Source organism: Notechis scutatus, chromosome 8 (assembly GCF_049901735.1).
Source record: "Notechis scutatus isolate UNSWTSFEM ecotype Mainland chromosome 8, rNotScu1.2, whole genome shotgun sequence".
Taxonomy (NCBI): Eukaryota; Metazoa; Chordata; class Lepidosauria; order Squamata; family Elapidae; genus Notechis; species Notechis scutatus.
Genome location: NC_142016.1, coordinates 26,334,412 through 26,359,149, shown reverse-complemented (window position 1 = coordinate 26,359,149; position 24,738 = coordinate 26,334,412). Strand labels below are relative to the sequence as shown.

General features: G+C 46.7%; 1 protein-coding gene across 2 annotated transcripts; it reads right to left on the bottom strand.

The window, feature by feature from the left end:
• On the bottom strand, positions 1-22,775 carry CLIP3 (CAP-Gly domain containing linker protein 3). 2 transcript variants are annotated; one of them, XM_026689085.2, is made up of 14 exons: positions 22,677-22,775; positions 19,285-19,443; positions 17,984-18,123; positions 17,045-17,138; positions 16,100-16,261; positions 14,929-15,047; positions 7,553-7,789; positions 6,106-6,241; positions 5,807-5,944; positions 4,767-4,901; positions 4,151-4,274; positions 3,786-3,847; positions 2,947-3,019; positions 1-1,213 (listed from the first exon to the last, which is right to left on the bottom strand). In XM_026689085.2, exons 2-14 carry the CDS (start codon positions 19,418-19,420, stop codon positions 1,159-1,161), a joined length of 1,611 nt encoding a protein of 536 aa, XP_026544870.1. In that variant the 5' UTR covers positions 19,421-19,443; positions 22,677-22,775; the 3' UTR covers positions 1-1,158. The 2 variants fall into 2 exon arrangements, with proteins under 2 accessions (XP_026544870.1, XP_087827411.1); XM_087971285.1 differs by lacking the exon at positions 1-1,213 and adding an exon at positions 1,997-2,076.
• Between the last annotated feature and the right edge of the window lie 1,963 nt (positions 22,776-24,738).

The window sequence follows — 24,738 nt, the reverse complement described above, 5'->3', positions numbered from 1 at the left end:
AGGAAGATGGCTAACAAGAGAGGCTACTTACGGCATCGGTGGGCAAAAAAGGCATTGGCACTCTGGACCTATCCTGCTCGCGCCTTAGTCGCAAAATGGGGAGGAGGTGTTTAAATCCCCCTTTCACGGGCACACTTCATGAAGAAGACTTAAGTCACCAAAGTCAGCAGAGGTGTGCTACTTGGTGGACGGGAAGTGACCGGCTCCTGAAATGGTTTGGTTTGGCGATGGGCGAGATCAGCAAAGCTTTTAGGGGGAAGATAGAAGGGAGACGCCGAGGATTTTTAGGGAGGCATGGAAGAACAAGCCGCGATTCCGGAGAGAACCTTAGCTTGGCATTCAAACAAGCTGCCTCCAAGGGACTAGGATCCTAACGGGGCGACCAAATGGAGGGAATCCTTGATCACAGCCCTACTCAACTTGTGGTCCCCGTTGGACCAAGGCAGTGTTTTTAAACTCGGCAACGTGAAAAATGCGCGTGGAGTACAACTCCCAGAATCCCCCAGCCAGCAGGTTTAGAAAAAAGAGGGACAGTTTCCTATGTCCGTCACTCAAAGGGCCAGGTGAGAGACCGTTGTCCCTCAGCCTGCGGACTCAGGATCGTAGAACCCTAAGTCTGGAAGGGACCTCAGAGGTCTTCTAGTCCAACCCCCTGCCCCAGCCAGGAGACCTTATTCCACCCCAGGCAAATGTTTGTCCGAGGAAGCCAAGTGGGTTTGCGATGTGCAGGTGGGGTTCTGCAGTGCAGATCTCAGAGCTGGACTATACATTCCCTGACTGTGGGAAAGCTCAGAGGCGGGACTCCCAAGTATAACTGAAGGGATGTCCTCCCCCCCCCCCCGTACCTCCCTCCTCCCTGGTAGAAAAACGACTCTTAACGACCGTTGCCAGATCCTCAAAAGAAGTGCTAGGAGAGACTGGTGGTGCCACAGCTCAGAAAGTGGGGAGGGGGGGGGCAACGGGAGGGGTTTTTAGCGTTTCTCACGATCTACTGGGGGTGGCCATGTGATCTAGCAAGGCACTGGGTTCACTAGGAAGGGTGATGGAGGCGGGGAGCAAGAGAGGTGAGCGACGGGTCCGAAGAGCAGTCCTTGATTACGTGGAGAGCGGAGGAAGAGCGGAGGAGGAGAAGGGCGCGGGGGTTGGGGGGGGGACACTCTACGGCTGCATTTCCGCACGCAGCATCCACGGGAACCAGCAACAGAAGAGAATCCTGCGGGAGAGAAAAGGAAGTGCGTTTGGCCTCAAGGAAGGCGGGAAAGCAAGCGGGGGAGAGGTGGTTAAATTGGCGGTTTGCTGACAAAATTAACCCCCTGATTTTTCTTCTTCCAGGATGTGATTTTCTCCTGAGGGGGTGGGAAGCCTGTCAACCTCGGGAGCAGCAGTGGGATCCTATCTTTTCCACTACCAGTTCAGTGATCGTGCACGTGTATGCGTGCACCTAATGCGCACGCGCAGCTTTCCCCACACCAGCTGAGGCCCGCAGCGCCAACCAGCTGAGAGAATAAAGAAGAGAAGAGTGCAGGGGCAGGTGGCAGGGCTGTTCCTGCGCTTTCCTCTTCTTTCTCCTCTTCTCAGCTGATCGTCGGCCTTTTTTTTTTTTTTTTACTACCGGTTCAGCTGAACCGGCCCAAACCGGTATCATACCACCACTTCTTGGAAACCATTTTTACTTGGAAGCTTTGAGGCTGCCACGTTTAGTGCCTGGGAATTTGGCAGGGGGGATTTCATAGTGAGGTAGAAGATTAGACTCAACAAAACTCTTTCTCAGAGAGTCAAGGACAAGTTACCCTGCATCTGGAGAGGAGTGCCTGGAGGGATGTCTTCAGATGGGACGACGATTTGATTGGGCCATGTGATGGACTGGTGGGTGGATCTTTGATTTCTCTTTTGGGAAGGGAACACTCGGAACTCTCCAATTCGGGTTTTCCCAGATGTGCCAATATAACAACTCTAATAAAATGGAACTTTGAGGAAACGCTTGTCTCCGAGTTTATTGGTTTGGAGTTGGTTAGTTGGAACGCTGACAGCAAGCTGCAAAAGGCCATGGATCTTCTGAAGACCCTTCAGGAAGATCTACCTCATCAATGGAGGGGTGAAGAAATTCTTGGTAGCTTAGCGGAGGATTGAGGTCCACGGGAGCATCGCATGAGAAGACTCAACCAACTACTCCACATTAAGGACACCCAGTCACGGGGCAAGAGATACACGGGCACATTCGTGGAATGAAATTCAACCGCCAAGGAGCTAATCATCTGTGGAATAATCTAGAACAGGGGTCTCCAAACCTTGGCAACTTTAAGACTTGTGGACTTAAACTCCCAGAGTTCCTCAACCAGCTTTGCTGGGAATTGAAGTCCACTGTCAACTAAAAAGATACTCCTTTGGTCTTTTTAGTTGCCAGCAGAAAGGGAGTAGGAGAAAACAGTGCATTCCTTAAGTGCCTAGATAATCACCCTGGCAGCCCGAAGTTGTTGGAGTGCTGGAGAGCATGATTGATTATTCTTAGCTATGAACATGTCCCATTGGAGAATATACATCCAGGGGGTGGGGGGAAGACCAGGGTCAAAGGGGAAATGAATGATGTATTTTAGTATTGGCTGTATCCAGCTAACATCAATATGGCCACTCCTAATAAATCAATTTTATTTTCTCTGAGGTGCGGCTAGAGACTTTTGATTTGAGTGGGGGTGGATTGGTTGGACTCGTGACATCCACAAGTCTTAAAGTTGTCAAGGTTGGAGACTCCTGATCTAGAAACTCAAGAGGGAAATGGCCTTCTTCTTTCGGGGACTCTGGAATCCTTTTTCCACCCTCCTCACGGCCTGTTGCAAGAGGCATGGATTTATAACCACGGTTCTCCACTTTGGGTACTTTAAGATGGGTGGACTTCAAACCCCAGAGTTCCCCAGCCCGCAGAGATGGCCAGATCCCAGTCGCTCTTACCTAGAGATGGAATTTTCTGACGTGATATCTTTCGGAGATCTGACTGTAGTAAAATTACGCTTTGGCTGTGAAACTACGAGAGAGGAGAAAATGTCATTATTATTTCTATAATCAAGGAACGGACCAGTTGGATACCCCCTTGGCTCCTGGATCTTCGCTCCTGCAGAAGACATCAAAGACCACACCGTTTGGACTTTGCAATACTTGAAATGTGCTTTTTCTAGTACCATTGCCCTGGCTAACTAACATGGGTTGACTTGTCTTTGAAATGTTTAGATCCAATATATAGACTATTTTTCTACCAGTCCTGGTTACTAAAAGGAAGGTTTTTTCTTGAAGGTTAAAGCTTATGGCAAATTATTAGCAATAAATTTGAAAAAAAGCAGATTTAGAGTACAAGGTGATTTAGAAAAAAAGCAGATTTAGAGTGCTACAGGACATATGTCTAGATAGTATGTTTGCCCATGTAGTATGGCTATATTATTTTTATCCTTCTCGTCTGCTCCACCACCTTCTCTTATTGATATCATTATGATTGTTACTTTGATATACGATTGTTATTACTTTGTTGTTTTGCATGTACGCTGAGTGCTTCTGCACTAGAGACCCAATTCCTTGTGTGTCTAATCACACTTGGCCAAATAAAATATTCTATTCTATATCACAAGTACTACAAAGTCCATACCGTATGGCCTTTGTGTGGAATTCAGCAGGGGCCCATGGACGCATGCCGGAAACCCAGCCGTGTGGGTTCCCTGCCAACTCCCCCAATGTTGCTTTCCCACAACACTTCCGTTCCCCCCCAAAATAGTGTCAAGTGAAATCTGGGCTATACCTACTGGTAACTTGGTGCACCTTCTTTCCAGAAGTGCCATCTTGGGAGTCTCTGGGACCTCCGATTCTGCAAGAGACGGGATTGCAATTCATTTAGTTCGCTTAGTGACCATTTGAAGTTACAGTGACACTGGAGAAAAGGGGTCAATGGCCATTTTTCAACGCTTACGACAGTTGCACCGTCTCCACGGTCACGTGGCTGGCTGGGGAATTCTGGGAGTTGAAGTCTACAGGTCTTCAAGTGGCCAAGGTTGGACACCTCTGGCTTAGAGCAGGGGTTGGACTAGAAGACCTCCAAGGTCCCTTCCAGCCCTATCTAGGATTCTATGAGCTCCAAGTCTCGTTCCCAGCATCCAAACAGCCCACCTACCTCTGGACCCTGGACGGGGGGGCAAAAACGCCATGCTTAGGGGTGCAAGTGAAGTAGCGAACCCCGAAAACAGAGCCATCGTGTTTTCCCGTCGGTTTGTCCAGCTCAATTCCAAACCAATAGCCTATTAGAAGGAGACAGACGGACAATAGAGAGAAGTGTAAACGTTATCTCAATAGTGCACTGCTTGTGATTTATGTGTACCATCCAATGGTGGGATTCAACATTTTTTTACCACCGGTTCTCTGGGCGTGGCTTTGTGGGCGTGCTTCGTGCGTGCACACACCAAATGCATGCTTTGTGCATGCGCGGAGGGTTTGATGTTGACCTTCTCCTGCAATCCTACACTCTCCTTGGGTGTTCAACGGCTGATGCGCGGCAATCCACCGTGCTGTGCTAAGCAGCTGAGCTTCAAAACCAGGAAATAAAGGTCAGAATAGAGCCAGGGTGGGCAGGTGGGCCCAGCAGCTCATCGTCGGAGCTACCGGTTTGGTCAAACCAGGCCGAACCGGTAGAATACCGCACCGACGAGGTTTTAATAAGGGTCAGAGAAACTTGAGGTCCCCTATTTCAGCCTCCCAGCCAGGCTCTTCCCATCCTACCCCACCGGCCTTACCTGGGGCAAAATCAGTCTTCCCGTAGAAGCGAATGACCCCTTGCTTCTGTCCGGCCACCAGCACCTGATCCCCGATGTCGATCTTCAATCCTTCGCGATCCAGGCTGCCGACGGATAAGGATTTCTTTCTGAGAGCTGAGAGGAGAAGAGAAAGGAATAAAGAAGGACAGGTTTTGGGGGGCCCTTGTGTAGGAGTCAGCCAGTATGGTCTCTGAGCTTGGAGGTTTGCTTGCAGACGTTTCATTGCCCAGCTAGGTAACATCATCATTGCTAGAAGGCGAAGGAGTTTGCAGAGTGGAAGAGAAGGAAAGAGGAGGAGAAGGAGGAGGAGGAGGAGGAGGAGGAGGAGGAGGAGGAGGAGGAGGAGGAGGAGGAGGAGGAGGACCGTGGGGTCCTTAGTGCTCCTTGAAGTTGGTTGTTCCTTGCAGACATTTCATTGCCCAACCTGGTAACTTCATCAGAGTGAGGGAGGGTGGACTTTGCATGCTGAATTGCCTTCTTTGCCAGTGTTACTGGGTGTCGTTTTCTCCTTGGTAGTGCTTCAATTCGACTATTGTGTTTTTGCTTAATTGTTTGTCTGGTATTAATCCCTGCTTATCTCAAGGGCTGACTGCTGGGGAGGTTGTGGGTTCCCCCACATTCGCCAGCATTGATGATGTTACCTAGTTGGGTCATGAAATGCCTGCAAGGAAACCACCGAGCTCAGAAATCCCCCAGGGCCCCACAGTTCAACCTGGATGTCCAGAGCTGATGCTTCCCCTCCCCCGCCCCTCTTCCTCTTCCAGTCTTCTTTCACAGCCCCTCCCCACCTGTTCACCTGTTTGCTCTCTTCGGTACCCCTTTGCTCTCCCTCAAAGAGAGAAGAAATGGCTCTTCCTAATCTTCTCCTCCTTCCACCCACTAAGGGCTGCCCCCCCCCCCAACACCTACCCTCCAAAACCTGAGCCCTTGAGTCAAAGCTGAGGGCAGAAGCCACTCTCTGGGGCCTGCCAGCTGCCAGGGACCCCTTCTGCAGCCCCCTCTCAAAAAAAAAAGAGCACCTTTCCGGTCCTTGTCCTTCTCCTTACGCCCTTTGGCTGTCATGCGGGAAAAATCCATCCGGGGGGTCCGTGGCGTGGAGGTGACCGACGGTGTTTGGTCAGCAGCTTTGGAGATCTTGGACACTGAAGCAAACAGCCCTGGGAAGGCAAGAGAGAGAAGAAAATGACAGACCCGGATTAATAACACTGGCAGTAATTCCACCACGGACGAGTTTCTACTTCTCCGACATTTGACGGATCTGAATTTGACGGAGGGGGAATTCTTTATTGGTCGTGTGCCCAGCCCTGCTATAACTCACCATGCTTTGGTGGGCAAATGAAGTAGCGGATGCCACCCACGCTGCCATCGTTCTTGCCGTCGGGCTTGTCCAGTTCTACACCGACCCACTGGCCGCTGGCAAACTCGGTCGTGCCACAGAAACGCAAGGTGCCCACCTGTATGTAGCAGAACATGATGGGGTCAAATGGCGCTCAGAGAACAGAAAATTACCTGCACATTACCTGTCTGGATACAGCTGGGGATCTAATGGGACACTTTAGGATCTTTCCAAGACCTAACTCAACAATTAGGCAAACTTTGGCTACACACCTGTAGATTAACGCAGACCTAGCCTTGACAAAGGTAAACAGAAGCCACTAACATAAAATGTAATTCTGTCCCAGGACAGGGGGAAAAGGTGAGGAGGAAACTCAAGACAGTCCTGCCTTGATTCTCTTCGGTCTACGAGGGGATGGAGGGGAAACCTGGCCTGTTTTCAGGATTCTGTAATCATCCCCTATAACCGTGATGGCAAACCTATGGTATGCGTGCCAGAGGTGGCATGCAGAGCCCTCTCTGTGGGCACGTCCACTGTCGCCAGCTGCTCTTTTGGTTTCTGGTGTGCGCATGCGCACCGGGCAGCTGGTATTTGGTTTTTGGCACTCCAGTGCACGCACACACATGCGCGCATCCCCATTTGGGCACTTGGTGCCGAAAAGGTTTGCCATCACTGCTCTACAACTTCGAGAGAGCAATTCTGCAATTCTTGCACTATCACAGTGATGGCAAACCTTTTTGTTGTGGTGTGCGAAAAACGCGCGCGTGCCGGCACACGTAGTGGCGCACCGCCCCCCATGCATGCATGTGCAACACCCTACCCCCCTTTCCTGCACTTGCTCATGCGCGCATGCCTCCCAGCTGATTTTCAGCCTGTTTGAGGCTGTTTTTGCCATCCCGGAGCCTCAAGGGAAGCCTCTGCCGCTTCAGGAGGCCGAAAACACGGGCCTTCCGGAAATACTGGAAGTGCCTGTTTTCAGCCTCCAGGGGTCCTCTGGAGCCTGGGGGATGCCATTGCACCCTCCCGGAGGCTCGAGGGAAGTCTCGGGATCCTGAAAACGGGCCCATTTCGTCACTTCCGGTATTTCCGGAAGGCCCGTTTTTCGGCCTCCCGAGGCTACAGAGGCTTCCCTCGAGGCTCCGGGAGGGCGAAAAAGGCCTCAAACGGGCTGAAAATCAGCTGGCAGGCATGCGCACATGCGCAGCGCAGGTCTGTTTGGCTGGGGCTTGCGTGCCCACACCAATGGCTCTGCGTGCCACCTGTGGCACCCATGTCACAGGTTCGCCATCGTGGCACTATCGGATTCCCTCCAAGGGGCTGGCAACCTCCACGATGGGGTTCTGCATCCTTAGGCAGGAACAGATGAAAAAAAAAGCAGGCCGTTCGAATGAGCCTGAAGAAGACCTGGGGGCACCTGCGCCTTCCTTACCTTCTGCCCGTCCACCAAGACCCGGTCGCCCAGCTTCAGGCCGAGAGAGAGAAGCATGAGGTTCCCTGGAATGTTGTCGTAGTTGGGCAGGGTGACCTTGGGCAGGCTGCAACTCAAAGGCACGGCGTCCAGCAGCAACTGCTTCAGCTCCTTGGCGATCATGGCGGCCTCGGCCTTGTCCAGCGTCATGTCCATGGGGTCCGGCACGACGTCAGCCGGGACCTGCCCTTTGCTGTTCTGTTGAGAGAAAGAGAGACCGGGGGGCAATGCGGTTTGTCCCACCCAAGGATGACGCAGGGTCTTTCCACTGATTGCATCCGAGGTCCTCGTCATAAGGTCGAAGGGGGTTGTTAGGTATAACATTGATACCAAATATGGTTTGGGTGAATAAATATATAAAACTTAGATATCATGGTTTAAGTGCTTATCACTTTAAGCACAATGCAGCAGGCAATTAGCCGATTAAGGGTGCGGTTAGAAGTTACAATATAAGGAAGCATTAGAAGCTGGAAAGCTTACTGACTGTAACTGTGTGCTGCTGCGACTTACTGTGTGCTACTGCGACTAACTGAGATTACTGACTGTGAGTGCCTGTGACTGAACTGTTATTGTTTGCTACTGTTTGCTGATTTACTGCGTAATTCTACTGAATATCCAGCGTTTGTTTCTCTGGAGAGTGAAACCGGAGGAGGAGAAGATATCTTTATCGGCTGATAAAGATATTGCAAGGACTCTTAACTTGGACTATACTAGTGAGTCTTACTGGATGGAAATACTGTGAATGACTTAATGGACTGAATGACAATGCTTAAACTCTAACTGGATTAAAAACTATTTAAACTACAAACAGTGTTTGTGTTCAGTGTGTGTATACTCTGGGGCCCTTCCGCTCTCCTTTGGCTTCTTGGTTTGACTACTGCTGCAATACTCTTCTAGGGGTTAATCCTCAAACCCTAACATTGGTTATGGGCCCAGCAGCATAGTCTAACTAACCAGGATATAACAGAGAGAGTTGGTGTGAGTTGCACATTACTGTAAAAACAAACTGTTTTAATTAGTTTAAAATAGTCAAAATATCTGAAGAGTAATGGCACAAGTAAATTTGTCACAACTGTCCATGATATCCAGGCTGGATGGAACAAACTATGTTTCATGGTCAATGAAATGTAGTTTACTTCTACGCAGAGAAGGTTTGTGGGACATTATAGCAAACCCACCAGATGTGAGTAGCTGGGATCCTGCTAATGATGATGATAACGAAAAGTTACAAGACTTTAAACTGAAGAATGAGCAGGCTTTATGCATCATAGGACTGACTCTCTGTGATCAGCAGCTTGTCCATATTCGTGGAGAAGAAAATGCTGCAAACTGCTGGGAGAACCTCAGGAAGATTTATGTTCGGGACAGTGTAGGAGCACATATAAATCTTACACGGAAGCTTTTTCGAACGCATCTTCAGAGGAATGGAGATATGTTAGTTCATTTAAACTGTATGAAGAGCATTTTTCAAGAATTGCAAGAAAAAGAGCTTATATTTAATGAACTGCAACAAGTCTACATAATATTATCTTCATTAGATCAAAGCTATGATGACTATGTGACTTCGTTAGAGGTATTGCCAAAAGAAAGCCTCTCATTAACCGAGATTACAGGCAGGCTACTAGAAGAAGCCAGAAGAAGGCGTGAGCGTGACGAGCTGAGAGAAGATAAGAAAAAAGAGAAATTATCTTCAAAGCTTGAAAGAAACCAGATTAGCAAAGTACAGCACCTGGAAGAAGAGAATTTATCTTCGACGGCATACACAATTAAAAAGTGTTTTAATTGTGGAGGCAGAGGACATTTGGCAAGATTCTGCAAAAAGAGAAAAAGCCAGAATGTAAAAAAGCCAAAGAAAGCATTTGAACTAGCCACGTTTAGCAACTCTGATGTGAAGAATAATCTATGGGTGGTTGACAGTGGCGCATCCCACTGCATCACAAGAGATAAGACAAAATTTATAAAAATGTCTAAAAGCTCTCAACATATATCTCTTGCCAATGGCTGGAACCTGAAAGCGAAAGGTCAAGGTTTTGCACGTTGTCCGTACATAAACCAGGATATAAAAATGTTGTATGTACCGCAACTAAAGTTTAATTTGCTTTCAGTAAGGGTATTAGATAAATTAGGTTATGTAATTACTTTTAAGGATAATAATTGCATAATTGAAAAAGATAACAAAGGGTAACTGCAGCTTTAAATGGAACATTATATGTATTAGATAATAGTAAGAAAGGGAGGCTCAAACTGTATTTAATAATATAAAGCCTCATGATGAATGTATCCATTTATTGCATAGGCGTTTGGGGCATGTAAATTTTAAAATGCTAAAACGTACAGTTGAGTTATCTGAAGGAATAAGGTTAAAATCTTGTGATAAATATTTGCGTTGTAATGTTTGCTGTGAAGATAAGAGCAAAGTATTGCCTGCAAATAGGCTAAATGGTTTCAAAACAAAAGAACCTTTAGAAGTAGTATTTGCAGACATAATAGGTCCAAAGAAACCCAGTATGGGGGTGCTAGATATATACTGAGCATTATGGACCATTATTCTAGATATGGGTTTTGCTATTTAATGAAAAGCAAAACTGAAACATATCAACATTTTTTCAATTGGCTTAGGTTTGCTGAAAGAAAGTCTAAACGTCAACTGATAACCCTGGTGACAGATAATGGCACGGAATTTATTAATAACAAATTCCAGAACAGACTTAAGGTATCTGGAATAGAGCATAAGAAGTCTGCTCCATACAGCCCAGAGCATAACGCTTTTATTGAAAGAAGAGGCCAAACACTACAGGCAATGGTTAGAACAATGTTAAATGATTCTGGGTTACCTGATTCTTTGTGGGGGAGGCTACAATGTGTGCTAATAACATATTGAACAACGTTGTTAATACAACAACAGGTGAAATACCATTTACCAGGTGGCATGGCAGGAAACCTGACCTAAGTTACCTGCACACATTTGGTGCACCAGCATGGGTGCATATTCCTGCACAACTCAGAAAAAAAGGGCAACATAGAGCTAAAAGATTTTTCTTCGTTGGTTATCAGGCAAACCATAGGGCATATAGATTTTGGGAGAAAGGCACATCTAAAGTGTTATGTAGTGCTAGTGCCCAATTTCTAGAACATGAAGGATGGGAGAAATTAGAACAGGATGCCAATAAAGATGTAATTATTGAATCCTATAGAAATCCCATTAGTTATCCCTGTAACTTTAAAAATAAAGTAAAGAGACAAATACAGGATGAAATAGTGCCCATAAAGGAAGAAACAGATTCAATAGCTGAACAGGATGAGGAAGATGAACAAGTAGTAGTTCAACAAAGTCCTCCTGTAAGCCCTGTAATTCCCAGAAGAACTACACGTATATCTAGACCGCCTGATAGGTACCAGGCTAACACAGTGTGCCAGATTAATCAAGTTCCTAATTCTGTTGAAGAAATTAAAAAGTATCCTACTAAGGAAAAAGAAAGATGGTATGCAGCAATGAATAAGGAACTGAATTCATTAAGAGATATGAAGGTGTTTGAAAATGCCAAATTACCTGTAGGAAAGAAATCCATTGGCTGCAAATGGATATTTAAGGTAAAAACAGATAAAGATGGTAATTTAATCCATAAGGCAAGGTTAGTAGCCCAAGGTTTTAGGCAGAATGCCAATGACTATGATGAGGTGTTTGCACCTAGTCTTAAGGCAGCAACCTTGAGAGCAGCTTTAGTGTGGGCAGCTAGTAAAAACTATATAGTTAACCATCTAGATGTGGAAACTGCTTACTTGCACGCCCATTAAAACATATTATTTATATGAAAAACCTGTTGGTATTAAAAGTGAAAATAAGGATAATAATGATTGTTGGTTGTTAAAGAAAAGCCTATATGGTCTTAAACAATCAGGCTATGAATGGAACCAGTATATTGTAAAGGAACTAGACAATATAGGATTTAAAGCTGGTTTAGCCGATCCATGTCTGTTTAAGAGGGAGACAAATGGGAAAGTATCATTATTATTACTATTCACAGATGACATTGCATTGATAACTGAAACTAATGATGAAGCAAATAAAATAATAACATCATTAGGAAAGAGAATAAAGATCAAGCAATTAGGGAGATAAAGAAGTATCTCGGTTTGAATATAAAGAAAACACGGAAAGGTTATAAGATATCTCAGGAAGATAAGATTAGCAAATTGCTAAAAGATTACAAGATGGAGCTTTGTAAGCCAGCTAAGACTCCAATGAGTCAGGAGTTTAGCAACACTGATGAACAAAGCCCTGAGTTTGATAAGGTGATTTATCAATCTTTAATTGGTAGTTTGAGTTATATTAGTAATTGGTCTAGACCAGATATATCGTACTGCGTGAATCAGTTGGCTAGATTCAATTCTGCACCATGTGAAAGACACTGGAATGCAGCTAAGAGGATATTAAGATATCTTAAAAGACAATGAATTATTCATTGTATTTAGAACCAAAGGGTGATTTAATTTTGAGTGCTTATGCAGATGCTAGTTTTGCATCAGAAAGAGACACTAGAAAGTCGACTTCAGGAACAGCCATAATGCTGGGTAAGACATTAATAGGCTGGAAGTCAATAAGACAACAGCATATAAGTTTGTCTACTATGGAGGCAGAATTCTCCTGTTTATCATTGTTATGTACAGAATTAATAATGTATAAACAAATGTTAATTGATATAGGTATAACAGTAGATTATCCTATAATTATACATGAAGATAATCAGGCAGCAATTCAAATGGCCACAAATATTGGAGTAAAAACAAGAAGCAAGCATACAGATCTAAGATACCTAAACGTGAGACAATCTGTAAGAAGTAAGATGATTCAGCTAGAGTACTGTATGTCGGAGGACAATTTAGCTGATAATTTTACTAAAGCCCAAGGTGCCAGTAAGCACCAGGAGAGTTGTGAAAAATATGGGGTTAGATTGTAAAGATATTATATATTTATTTCACCCAAAAGGGAGTATGTTAGGTATAACATTGATACCAAATATGGTTTGGGTGAATAAATATATAAAACTTAGATATCATGGTTTAAGTGCTTATCACTTTAAGCACAATGCAGCAGGCAATTAGCCGATTAAGGGTGCGGTTAGAAGTTACAATATAAGGAAGCATTAGAAGCTGGAAAGCTTACTGACTGTAACTGTGTGCTGCTGCGACTTACTGTGTGCTACTGCGACTAACTGAGATTACTGACTGTGAGTGCCTGTGACTGAACTGTTATTGTTTGCTACTGTTTGCTGATTTACTGCGTAATTCTACTGAATATCCAGCGTTTGTTTCTCTGGAGAGTGAAACCGGAGGAGGAGAAGATATCTTTATCGGCTGATAAAGATATTGCAAGGACTCTTAACTTGGACTATACTAGTGAGTCTTACTGGATGGAAATACTGTGAATGACTTAATGGACTGAATGACAATGCTTAAACTCTAACTGGATTAAAAACTATTTAAACTACAAACAGTGTTTGTGTTCAGTGTGTGTATACTCTGGGGCCCTTCCGCTCTCCTTTGGCTTCTTGGTTTGACTACTGCTGCAATACTCTTCTAGGGGTTAATCCTCAAACCCCTGGAGAGACCCCCTTCTCAGTGCATGGGCCTTACTGAAACACCAAGGAAGGTTGGGTACTTCCTGTTAGGGATAGCATTGTTTACCCTAACTGGTTTGGGTAAAAAATAATAAATAAGTTATCATGGTTTGTTGGTTAAAGTGTGTGTAACTTTAACTACAAGAATGTAATTAAGGGTGTGGTTGTAAAAGCACCATAAAAGAAGCAAGTCAATTGCAGCTCTCTCTCTCTGGCTTAATGATCCCTAATTACTGGATGGATTGATGACTGCGTTTTTCCTTACTGGAATGGAGGAGAGAAAGGAGTGTTGATTTCTCAATGGAGAGAAGAGATAATACAGACTGATTTATTGTAAGTGAACTGACATTGGCTATTCAACACGGACTTTGCAAATTGAGTATCCCCGACTGGACTGACTGAAATGATACATGACTAATGGACCGTTTATTTTGACTATGCTATAATTCCTAATGGAATAAACTATATTTTTGATAGCACAAGCGTATCTGTTTTTTTTACTGCGTGTTAACTAAAATACAAACTTATCTCACACATTTACCTGTCTGCCTATCTGACTACGCTACACATTCTGTTTAGTTTGTTTTCCTTAACACTCGTTGGGGAATTCAGGCTTAACACTTCCAACCAAGAATAACAGAATAACAAACTCAGAAGACATCTTAGAGGTCATCTAGTCCAACCCTCTGCTCAACCAGGAGACCCTATACCAATTCAGACAAATGGCTGTCCAGTCTCTTCTTGAAAACCTCCAGTGATGGAGCACCCACAACTTCTAGAGGCAAGTTGTTCCACGGGTTAATTGTTCTCACTGTCGTCAGTTCCAGGTTGCTTCTCCCTCTGATGAGTTTCCATCCGTTGCTTCTTCTCCTGCCTTTCAGTCCTCTGGAGAATAGCTTGACCCCTTCCTCTCCTTTGAGGAAGCCCCTCAGATACTGGAACACTGCTATCATGTCAACCCTGGCCCTTCTCTTCACTAGACTAGCCAGACTACCCAATTCCTGCAAACGTCCTTCATAAGTTTTAGCCTCCAGCCCCCTGATCATCTCTGTTGTTCTTCTCCGCACTCGTTCTAGAGCCTCAACATTTTTTCGGTCTCCTGGTGACAGCCATTTTCTTTCTGCTAATGTCACCCACAGCAGCGTCGCTGGAGGTGCTGTCCTACATTAAGTCTCCTGACTAACAGGCTGGGCTATTTATACGGCATCTTCAAAATCTAATTTTCGCATCTGGTTTGACACATTTTTGTATGTGAGCATCCTTTGGTGTCCGTCCCTCTGCCAGCCGTCTAGAGGAGTTGATCCAAAGTTTTCAACATGCATAAAACAAATGGATTGTGCCTAGCAGAAGATCTAATTACAAATAATAATAATAATAATAATAATAATAATAATAATAATAATAATAATAATAATAATAATAATAATAGTAATAATAATAATAATAATAATAGTAATAGTAATAATAAAATAATAGTAATAATAACAACTACAACAACTACCTTAACAGTTCCTAGGTCCTTGGTTAGGACTCGAGCTGTTGAGCTACCAGCCAGCCCCACCAAAGATTAACCAAAGATTGATTCTTCTCACCAAAGATTAACCATCATAATAATAATAGTTTTGAAGGCATTGGATCCACGTTCCTGAGAGTAGGGGTCTTTCTTATTGTCAGTTAAAAACCCACCTGCCCATTATCTGCACCCCCGTTTTTTCTTACCCTGACAGCGGGGTTGGCCCCGTGTTCCAGAAGACACTTCACGGCCCCCAAACAGAGATTCGAAGCAGCGATGTGTAAGGCGGTTCCGTGGTTGAAGTCACTGCACGTCGAGTTGAGAACTTCAGGAAAAAGACAATATAGGCTAGGGTTGGGATTCTGAATTTTTTTAGGCTGCATTTGCAAAATATTAAGCTCTGTATAGCCCCTGGCCTTGGCGGGAAGGAAAGACCAGGTTCTTTATGTCCCATGTGAGGTTTCTCCAACCACGATGTCCATGAAGGTCTTCAAAAGATACAAGGAGCGATGCTAGTAAGCTAGTGAACTTTGAAACGTGTGGACTTCACTCCCAGAATTCCCCAGCTAACATGCTATAGAACTTTAAGGCAGGTGGACTTCAACTCCCAGAATTCCCCAGTCAGACACGCTTGGTAACTTGAAGACGTGATGACTTCAACTCCCAGGATTCCCCAACCAGCCTGCTATTGTATTTGAAGAGGAGTGGACCACCGCCCCCCACCCCCCCCACGTTGGCTGGGGAATTCTGGGAATTGAAGTCCACCCATCTTGGCTAAGAAACTCTGGCTTAGAAGGAAAGCTGAGAGGGAGAACAGCACCACAGAACTCACAATATATCCTTGTCACTAGCATGAATTGGTGTGCTCGGCTTCCCGCGATGACTCCTAGACAACAGGGCTGGCTCTCCACATTGGACCAACATTTTTAGCATCTCTGCCACCAGCACCAGCCAACATTTCCTGATAGAAAATCTCCCAACCCTTGCGCTGTTTCTTGCATTTCAGAAGCAAAACTCAAGAGCAGTTCCTGCTTTACTGAGTATCAAAGACAGCAGAGAGTGGAGGGATCCCAGGAGAGGAGCCGCCGGTTACCGGGAACAGTTTCCCACACGTTAGAATTCCCCAGCCTGCATGCTAGTGAACTTTCAGATGTGAGGATTTCAACTCCCAGAATTCCCCAGCCAGCGACCTATGGTACTTGAGGAGGGGTGGGGGATTCTGGGAGTTGAAGTCTACCCCTCTTCAAATTCCCAAGGTTGCCAAAGGTCGTCCTAAACTGTGACTTGTTCGACTTAAAAATGGCGATTGAAGCAAGCCTTAACAAAGCTGCCAGGTGACTTTGGCTTCCCATCACCCGGGTAACGTGTCCCACACACCTTTTGGCTTGGAGGCCTTGAGGAGGATGCGGATGAGTTCAGGGACGTCGAAGTAAGCCGCGTAATGGAGGGCGTTCATGTTGGTCCAGCGGCTGCGCAGTGTCACATCTGCGTCCAGAGCCAGCAGTTGGTTAGAGAGGCGCACGGCGGCGGCAGGGTCACCTGGGATGAGGGAAAACACAGGTAAGCTCCCTCAAAAGCCTCCCCAGAGGGAACTGACCCCATAAGTCACCTCTAGGTGAGATGGGGTGGGACATAAATCAATAAAACAATAAATAGAATAAAAATAAAATAATATATAAAATAAAAATAAAATGAAGTAAAACATGAAGTAAAAAGGAAAGTGAAAAGTGAAATAATAAGTGAAGTGAAATAAAAAGTGAAGTACAAAAATAAAGTGAAGTGAAGGAAAAAGAATTTGTTAGCAAGTACTTCAGGAATGGCCCTTTATTCTGCTTCAAGTCCCAGTGAGCTAAATTCTAATCTAAACTACAATGACCCTCTTTTTTCTTGGGGAAAAAAAATAGAGGCAACAAGAAGGATTTTTTAAAAAAATTATAGTTTTGCTTGGTCAAGGAAAATTCAAGCACCAAATCAAGAAAAATTGTACTAAATTGCATATTCTAATCAAGGACAGAAATACAGGACACAAGATCATTATAATCTAAATTTTATAATTGTACAAGAAAGGAGAAGTTTGACAAGAAGGGGCTCAGAAAATTCACATTTCAGGTGTGTGTTTTGGGTAACCCAGCACAAGTCTAAGCTTTGTGCATCTGAAAGTATAATCCACCTTTTTTCATTGTCTTTAGAAATATGCATATTTTCTGGTTTCACAGCTTTTAATGTTCTAAGCTGCCCAGTGTCGCCTTGGGGGCAAGACAGCTGGCAAATAAATTTAATAAGGAAATAAATAAATATGAATTTCAGTATTTTGCGTCTCACCCACACCGTGTGCGCCAGCTTTACACGCATAATGCAGAAGGGTCATATCTGTCAGCCCATCCCGGTCATCGACGTGGCATCCACGCTTCAGGATCTGAAGGGGACAGAAGAACAAGGAAGAGGCTACCGGTAGTCCTCAACTTATGACCACAATGGGATCCAGAATTTTGGTCACTAAGTGAGTCATCATGATACAGGGTCAATTTCATGACCATTTTCATCATGGTCATTAAGCAAGTCATGCAGTCATTAAAGCAAATTCAGCTTTCATGCCTAAGGCGGGACTAGAACTCCCAGTTTCTTGATGATTGGCCCAAGTCACCTAGCCAGCTATCACGCCTAAGGCAGGACTAGAACTCACCGTCACCTGGTGATTGGCCCACCCAGCTGGCTATCATGCCTAAGGTGGGACTAGAACTCCCCGTCTCCTGGTGATTGGCCCATAGTCACCCAGCTGGCTTTCGTGCCTAAGGCGGGACTAGAACTCCCAGCCTCTTGGTGATTGGCCTAGAATGACTCAGCCATCTTTCACGCCTAAGGCAGAACTAGAACTCACCGTCACCTGGTGATTGGCCCATCCAACTGGCTATCATGCCTAAGGTGGGACTAGAATTCACTATCTCCTGGTAATTGGCCCAAAGTCACCCAGCTGGCTTTCGTGCCTAAGGTGGGATTAGAACTCCCAGCCTCCTGGTGATTGGCTTATAATCACTCAGCCAACTTCCATGCCTAAGGCAGGACTAGAACTCGCTGTCACCTGGTGACTGGCGCACCCAGCTGGCTATCATGCCTAAGGTGGGACTAGAACTCCCTATCTCCTCATGATTGGCCCAAGGATGGACCAGAATTCCCAGGATGGACTAGAATTCCCCGTCTCCTGGTTCCCGGCCTGGTGCCTTCACCGCTTAACCCTCGGGGGCCTGCCCAATGCCCGCTCACCTCATTGCCAATCATGTCGATCTTGTGCTGCACCTGGGGAACCCATTGGCGGATGATGGCGAAGAGCTCCGGGACGGTGGTGATGGGGTCGTAGAGGATTTCTTGGCAAGCGGGATCGTTGGGATCAAAGAAGGTGAAAGCTGCAGAGGAGAGGAGAGGGAAAGGATTTGGTTTCAAAGCAGGTGGGGTGGGCCACTGGTCAGAGCAGGGGTCTCCAAGGCTTAGGGGTTTTGAATACTTGTGGGCTTCAACTCCCAGAATTCCCCAGCTAGTCCTGAAAGATACTTGCACTCGAAACCTAATGCAGCTCCTCCTGTGCTTATGACCACAATTGAGAAAGCCACTGAAAAATGTGACTTGTGACCGTTTTCCACACTTAATGACCATTGCAGCACTCCTCATAGCCTTGCTGAGTAGTAGGAAGGTTGGACTCCATCAAGGCCCTAAGCTGAGGACTACCTGTCCCATACTCCCCTCTGTTGTCGTGCAGGACAGCCAAAGGGGTGTGTATGACTGTCCTGGTTCATCCCAGGCTGAATGAATCAGCTGGAGTCCGTGATTCAGCTGCCCTTTTCCGTGAATGCATCACTCTCATTTTGCCAGAGGCTTCCTCGGAGCATGAGCAGGCAGATCTGAAGCTTGTGGGATCGTGTGTGTGTGTGTATGTGTGTGCGTGTTTTAAGTACAAGCGGGCCAATAGAGACCTGATTCAGCAGCTGATAAATTGAAATCAGCAGGTCGGTTCGCTCTTTCCATGAGCAATGCAGTGTTCTGGATGCCAATGTGATGCTCGGCCTTGAGTGTGTGTGTGTGTGTGTGTGTGTGTGTGTGTGTGTGTGAATGGACTCATCTTTCCATCTTTCCGAGGTGGGTAAAACGAGGACCTAGATTGTTGGGGGCCAGAGGCTGACTCTGTAAACTTCCTTCCTTCCTTCCTTCCTTCCTTCCTTCCTTCCTTCCTTCCTTCCTTCCTTCCTTCCTTCCTTCCTTCCTTCCTTCCTTCCTTCCTTGTGGTTAGAATGCAGTATTGCAGGCTAATTCTGCTAATTGCCAGCAGTTCGATCCTGACCAGCTCAAGGTTGACTCAGCCTTCCATCCTTCCAAGGTCGGTAAAATGAGGACCCAGATTGTTGGGGGCCAGAGGCTGACTCTGTAAACTGCTTAGAGGGGGCTGGAAAGCACTGGAAAGCGATATATAAGTCTAAGTGCTATCAGGTCAACTGGTCAAGGAGGACCTCTGTCCAGGCTTCACTGGGAAGGATGAGGCTAAAGAAGAACAGGACGGAAAGGAACCAGCTCACCATAATCTTTGGGGAGTGGAGCTGGGGCTGAAGGGTGGACGATGGGCTTCTTCCTCCTCTCCAACGTTGGGCTCTGGAATTCCAACGCCTGGTGGTCTTCCTCGGAAGGGAGCTCGGCAGAGTCATCTTTGGTCATGGTGGCGGGAAGGTCTTTTCCCTCTGCAAGGGCCAAGAGGAGAGGAGAAATTGGTCAACCAGGGGATAGCAAAGGAATTTGAAACCCAGAGCCAGGAGGCTTGCTCTGAATTAATGACTTTATTTTTTGTCTCAACTTGATCATATATTATCCTCAAGGTGGTGAACATGCTTGATACGCCTTCCTCCTCCTATTTTCCACATAACAACAACCCTGTGAGGTGGATTGGGCTGAGAGACAGGAAAGTCACCCAGCCAACTTTCAGGTCTAAGACAGAACTAGAACTCCCAGTCTCCTGGTGATTGGCCCATAATCATCCAGCCAGCTTTCATGCCTAAGGTGAAACTAGAATTCACTGTCTCCTGGTGATTGGCCCTAAGTTATCCAGTTGGCCTTCCTGTCTAAGAAGGAACTAGAACTTACAGTCTCCTAGTGACTGACCCAAAGTTTTGGACCTAAGACAGGACGACAATTTTCCATCTCCTAGTGATTGGCCCACAGTCACCCAGCCAACTTTCATGCCTAAGCAAGAATTGGAACTCACTACCTCCTGGTTTCTAGGTGATGCCTTAACCATTAAATCAAGCTGACATTTACCCCACCATGAGACAAGTTGAAAGGTTACAAAGGGAGTAACTCCAAAACTGAGAACATAGAAATATTTAAGAGAAATGAGCTCAACTTTCCCTTCTGGATCACTTCTTAGTTATTCCTGATCGAATTTATTTATTAAATGTATATATTTGTTAAATTTATATACTGCCCATCTCACTGTCAAATGACTAGGCAGCTTGCTACATCATAAAACAGTGATATAAAATATTTATATAAAATAATTAAAGCATGAAAACATGGAATGTGAACAAAAGAACTTGAGAAGCTATAGAAGTCAAGTTACTCCTATATTTGCAAATCCCCTTTTTATCTGAAATCAAATCATAAAACATTTTTATGCATTGGGTTAAGCCTCAGCTTGCTTAATTATGTCTTATTGACTAAGCCATAATTAGCCGGGTTCCTGTAATAAATTAAGCTGTAAACCATGGCCAACTTTATGGCTTGGTTTGCACATGGCACTAAACCAACACAAAACAAATGGTCTTTGGCTTTCTAGGGTGAGCAAACCAGCCAAAAGAACCTGTCTAAAAAGCTCTCAGTCTTGTTAGGGGGTGAACTCGCCAAAGCTTCAATATTCTATTCATTTATCTCAAAATAAGTCCCTCTGAGTTTTATATATATTCAGAATACATTTAAGAATGATTCCTGGTCAAAATCACTTTACTACAGTTGAGTTTACCATGTGGGGACTTCAACTCCCAGAATTCCCCAGTCAGCATGCTATTGAACTTGAAGATCTGTGGACTCCAACTCCCAGAATATCTCGGCCAGCACTGCTGCCTGGGGAATTCTGGGAGTTGAAGCCCTCAGGTCTTCAAGTTAGCATGGCCGAAAGGTAGAGGCTATAAAAGCTAGAGAACTGCTGTGATTTTTGTCTGGGGAATTCTGGGAATTGAAGCCCACCCCTCTTCCAGTTAGCAAGGTTGAAAACACACGGCTCTCCATTTAAAACGACTGAGAATTGAACCCACTAAACACACACACACACACATTCCCCTTCCTTTAACCAACAGCTCCATTCCGCTTCAAGAGAGTCGCCCCATTTATCACCTCTTTGCCATCCACACAGTCACATTTTGACTCTTCTGGAAATCCCTCCGATTCCCACGCGCGCCATCGCTGAAACAGAGGTGCTCTCACTGAGCATTAAAGCTCCATAAAGGGACTCTGGGATCCATTTAACGGTGAGCAGATTCCGGCAGGGCTGCTATTCCCAAGCTTTCTGCTTGAAGAATGGACGGCGTGCAAAACTCACCCTCACACACTCTCCCTTCCCGCACAAAACCCACACTCAGAGGCCCATGAGCTGGAGGCGATCAATACACAGCCTGGCAGAGATTGTAGGTGTCAAGGCTGGGCTTTCAACGACAGCGGAGATGGTTCGGGACTGTGGATGTGTGTCTCTGTGTTTGCGTGTCTCTGGGTACCTTCCAGATGGGTAGCTGGCTCTATTTTACAGGTTAGCCAGGGAGTGGGGGGTGCCCTGTCTGTGGAATTCCCATGCCAGGCATGGCTAGGCGTCCCCTGCAGCCCGATTCCTGGATCTTTGGGGGCTTCCTGAGGTTTGCTTCTAGTTGGGTGCATTTGTGGGGGTTTTTGTTTTGTTTTTTTTGCAAAGAGATATGCCTTCCCCCCTTTAAAAACACAAGAAAGGCAGGAAATAAAATAATGAAATGACATAATATGACATAAATGAAGTAAAATGTAACAAAATAAAATGGTAAAAACTAAAATAATATAAAATAAAATAATTCAGATCAAACCAGTGAAATGAAACGAAACAAAACAAAACCCTTTTTGGGAACGGCAGGAGGGGGGGGAGCTCTCTTTCAAAAATGCCCCCATCCTCGATTGCAGCCAGGCGGGCATCACACACGCCTATTTACATCCTCAATCTGGCACTTTCCAGACCCGCTGGGACTTCGGCTCCCAGAATTCCTTGCAGCTGGGACAATAGCAATCCCGGCTGAGGATGATGGGAGAGGTAGCACTCCGGCATGGAGCCCGTCCTGCTCCCTCTGGCTGAATGAGCCCCCGCTCTAACCTGGGGAGCCTTTTTGTCCTGGGAGGGGCGGGAGGGGGCAAGGATGCTCCAGGCCCCCAATGGGGAGGGGACACAGTGTCCCCCAAAGAGGCCAAGGCGGAATTCCCAGCATCTGATTGGGGGAGGGGGGTAGAAATGATGGACAAGAGGGAAGGGAATGAAGGGGAGGAGGAGATGGGGGTTTAAGCGAGCGCAGCATCCTTTCCGTCTTGGGATGCAGGAGCGGGACGGGCAGACTGAGCATCCTGGTCCAGCGGTCGGGGGGTGGGAAGGGGCGGCGGGGCGCGTCGCAGGTCCAGGACGGGCTCTGCGGCGGGGAGGAGGCCGAGGCCGACCGGGGAGGGCCGGGAGGGGTCGGGAGGACCGGCGGGGACGGCGGTGTGTGTGTGTATGTGTTGGGTGTGGGGGGTAGGACCAGAAGCAGGGATGCTGCGGGATGCAACGCGCCAGGACGGGGCCCCCGGAGGAGCATCTCCGCCGCTGGAAGGACGGGCGCGCGGGCGCGGGGGGCAGGGATATCGGGGGAGGGGTCCCGCCAAGCCGGGCATCCTCCGGGAAAGGGCTCCCCGGCCGGGATGCAGCGCGCTCACCTACCGGGCGGAGGAGGCAGCGGCGGGGATGCAACGGCGGCGAAGAGGCGACCCTCGGCTGGGCTCGGCGGGCGCAGCGCAAATGGAGGAGGAGGAGGAGGAGGAGGCGATCGCAGCGCTCATGCGCCGCCCGCAGCATCATCAGCGGCAGAAGCCGCCCCCCTCGCCCCTCCCCCCGCCGCCTGCTGCAGCCCCCGCGCCCAGGCTTTCGTTGCTGCGGGGATGCGGAGGGTCGTCAGCCCGGGAAGGGCTCGTGCGGGGTCCGCAGGGCTGCCGACCCGGGGCCCCTCCCTCCTCCACTCTGGGGTGGGTTGGGGTCTCTCCGGGCACAAGGGCGGCTGGCCCCTTCCTTCCTCGGGCTGAGAAGTTGGGGGGACCCCAGCCGGGCCTCTTCCGCAAACCCCTCCGACGTGGGGCAGATGGCAGAGGACGCTTGCAACCGGCCGGTTTCCAGGTCACACAGAGCTCTGCTGCAGCCAACTTGGCTCCTGCCCCCTCCCCCAAGAGGCTGACATGAAAAGCCTTTGGTTTTATTGAAAAAAACCTTTTGTTGCATTTGTTAAAGGCTTGTCTGGCCTCTGTGATTCTATAAGCAAACATACATCAATGCAATATTCCTTCCTCTTTCTACTTTCGCCCACAACAACCCTGTTAGGTGGGCTGGACTGAGAATGAGTGACTGGCCCAAAGTCACCCAGATAGCTTTCATGCCTAAGGTAGGACTAGAACTCCCCATCTCCTGGTGATGGACCCAAAATCACCCAGTTGGTTTTAACAGCTAAAGCAGAACTAGAACTCCCCGTCTCCTGGCGTTCGACTCAAAGTCACCCAGTCGGCTTTCATGTCTAAGGTGAGACTAGAACTCCCCGTCTCCTGGGGATTGACTCAAAGTCACCCAGCCAGAGTTAAGCAGGACTAGAACTCCCTGTCTCCTGGTCACTGACCCAGTCATCCAACTGGCTTTCCTGGCTAAGGCACACAAGGATTCACCATCTCCTGGTGATTGACCAGCACCTTCACCACAACGCCAATCATAACTCCCTCCCCCCCCCCCCAAAAAAAAATTTTTCCAGAAGAAACACTGCTAGACAGTGGTCTGTTGTAAGGCAGCTAAGCAAAACCACCCATTGGGGCCTTATAGATGATCTCAAAAACCTCAGCTAGTTGAAAATTCTAGGAACGCAAACCAGATTGGGATATCAATAACCTGGAGGAATGTGGGCTTTCTCACCAATTGCCATTTCCTTCTGGGCAAATAAATCTCACCCTGCCTGGTTTTATATGCCGTGATAACTCACTCTCTGTTTGGCTGCCTTCCAAGCTGAAAATCTCCATTTTCTTTCCTCCTGGATCTGCTTCGGTCTGCAACTTTTCCAGCTCTTCATTCGTGGTGGGTGAGGGGAGGGGGGGCGGCCAGACATATGCAGAATGTATCTTAAGTGTGATAGATTTATGTAAGGGATGAGATAAAGCATAGTAATTTACTTTTGCTTCCTTGGCCAGTCAGCCTAATGTGGAATTGGCCGGTTTCCAAACAGCTGCACGCTGGGACAGCATCCTAACCCATTATAGTTCATTATAGTTGTCAACCTCAGCAACTTTAAGAAGCGTGGACTTCAACTCCCAGAATTCCCCGAGCATGACAGTTGGGAGTTCACAGGTCTTCAAGTTCACTGGCATGCTGGCTGGGTAATTCTGGGAGTTGAAGTCCACCCTTCTTTAAGTTGGGTCTGCTGGGGAGAGCGGGGGGTTGGACTAGATGACCTACAAGATCCCTTCCAACTCTGTTAATCTTAAATTTCTGAGGTGATGATAAACACCGGCCCACTTTAACATACTCCATTGTACTTGATGTGCATGATGGAGGATAGAACCAACCAGGGCTTTCGCAGTGGGGGGAGATTTTTAAAAAATCGAGACGTTTAACAGCCGCAAGAATAGCTCATGCTCAATGCCAGAAGCACAATTGTGTTCCCCTGGATGAATTGATCATTCAAAAATTATGACATGTGCTGAAATGGACAAACTGACCTTAATGTTACAAGAGAAAGATGAGTCTGAATACT

What these genes read in the sequence shown, in the direction of transcription:
- CLIP3 (XM_026689085.2), bottom strand. Translation starts at nt 19,420, where the DNA reads ATGACCAAAGATGACTCTGCCGAGCTCCCTTCCGAGGAAGACCACCAG. An exon ending in TCCACTCCCCAAAGATTATG is followed by an intron (nt 18,124 to 19,284) that starts GTGAGCTGGTTC and finishes TCTCCTCTGCAG; the next exon opens with CTTTCACCTTCTTTGATCCC. An exon ending in GGGCCAACCCCGCTGTCAGG is followed by an intron (nt 7,790 to 14,928) that starts GTAAGAAAAAAC and finishes TTCTCTCAACAG; the next exon opens with AACAGCAAAGGGCAGGTCCC.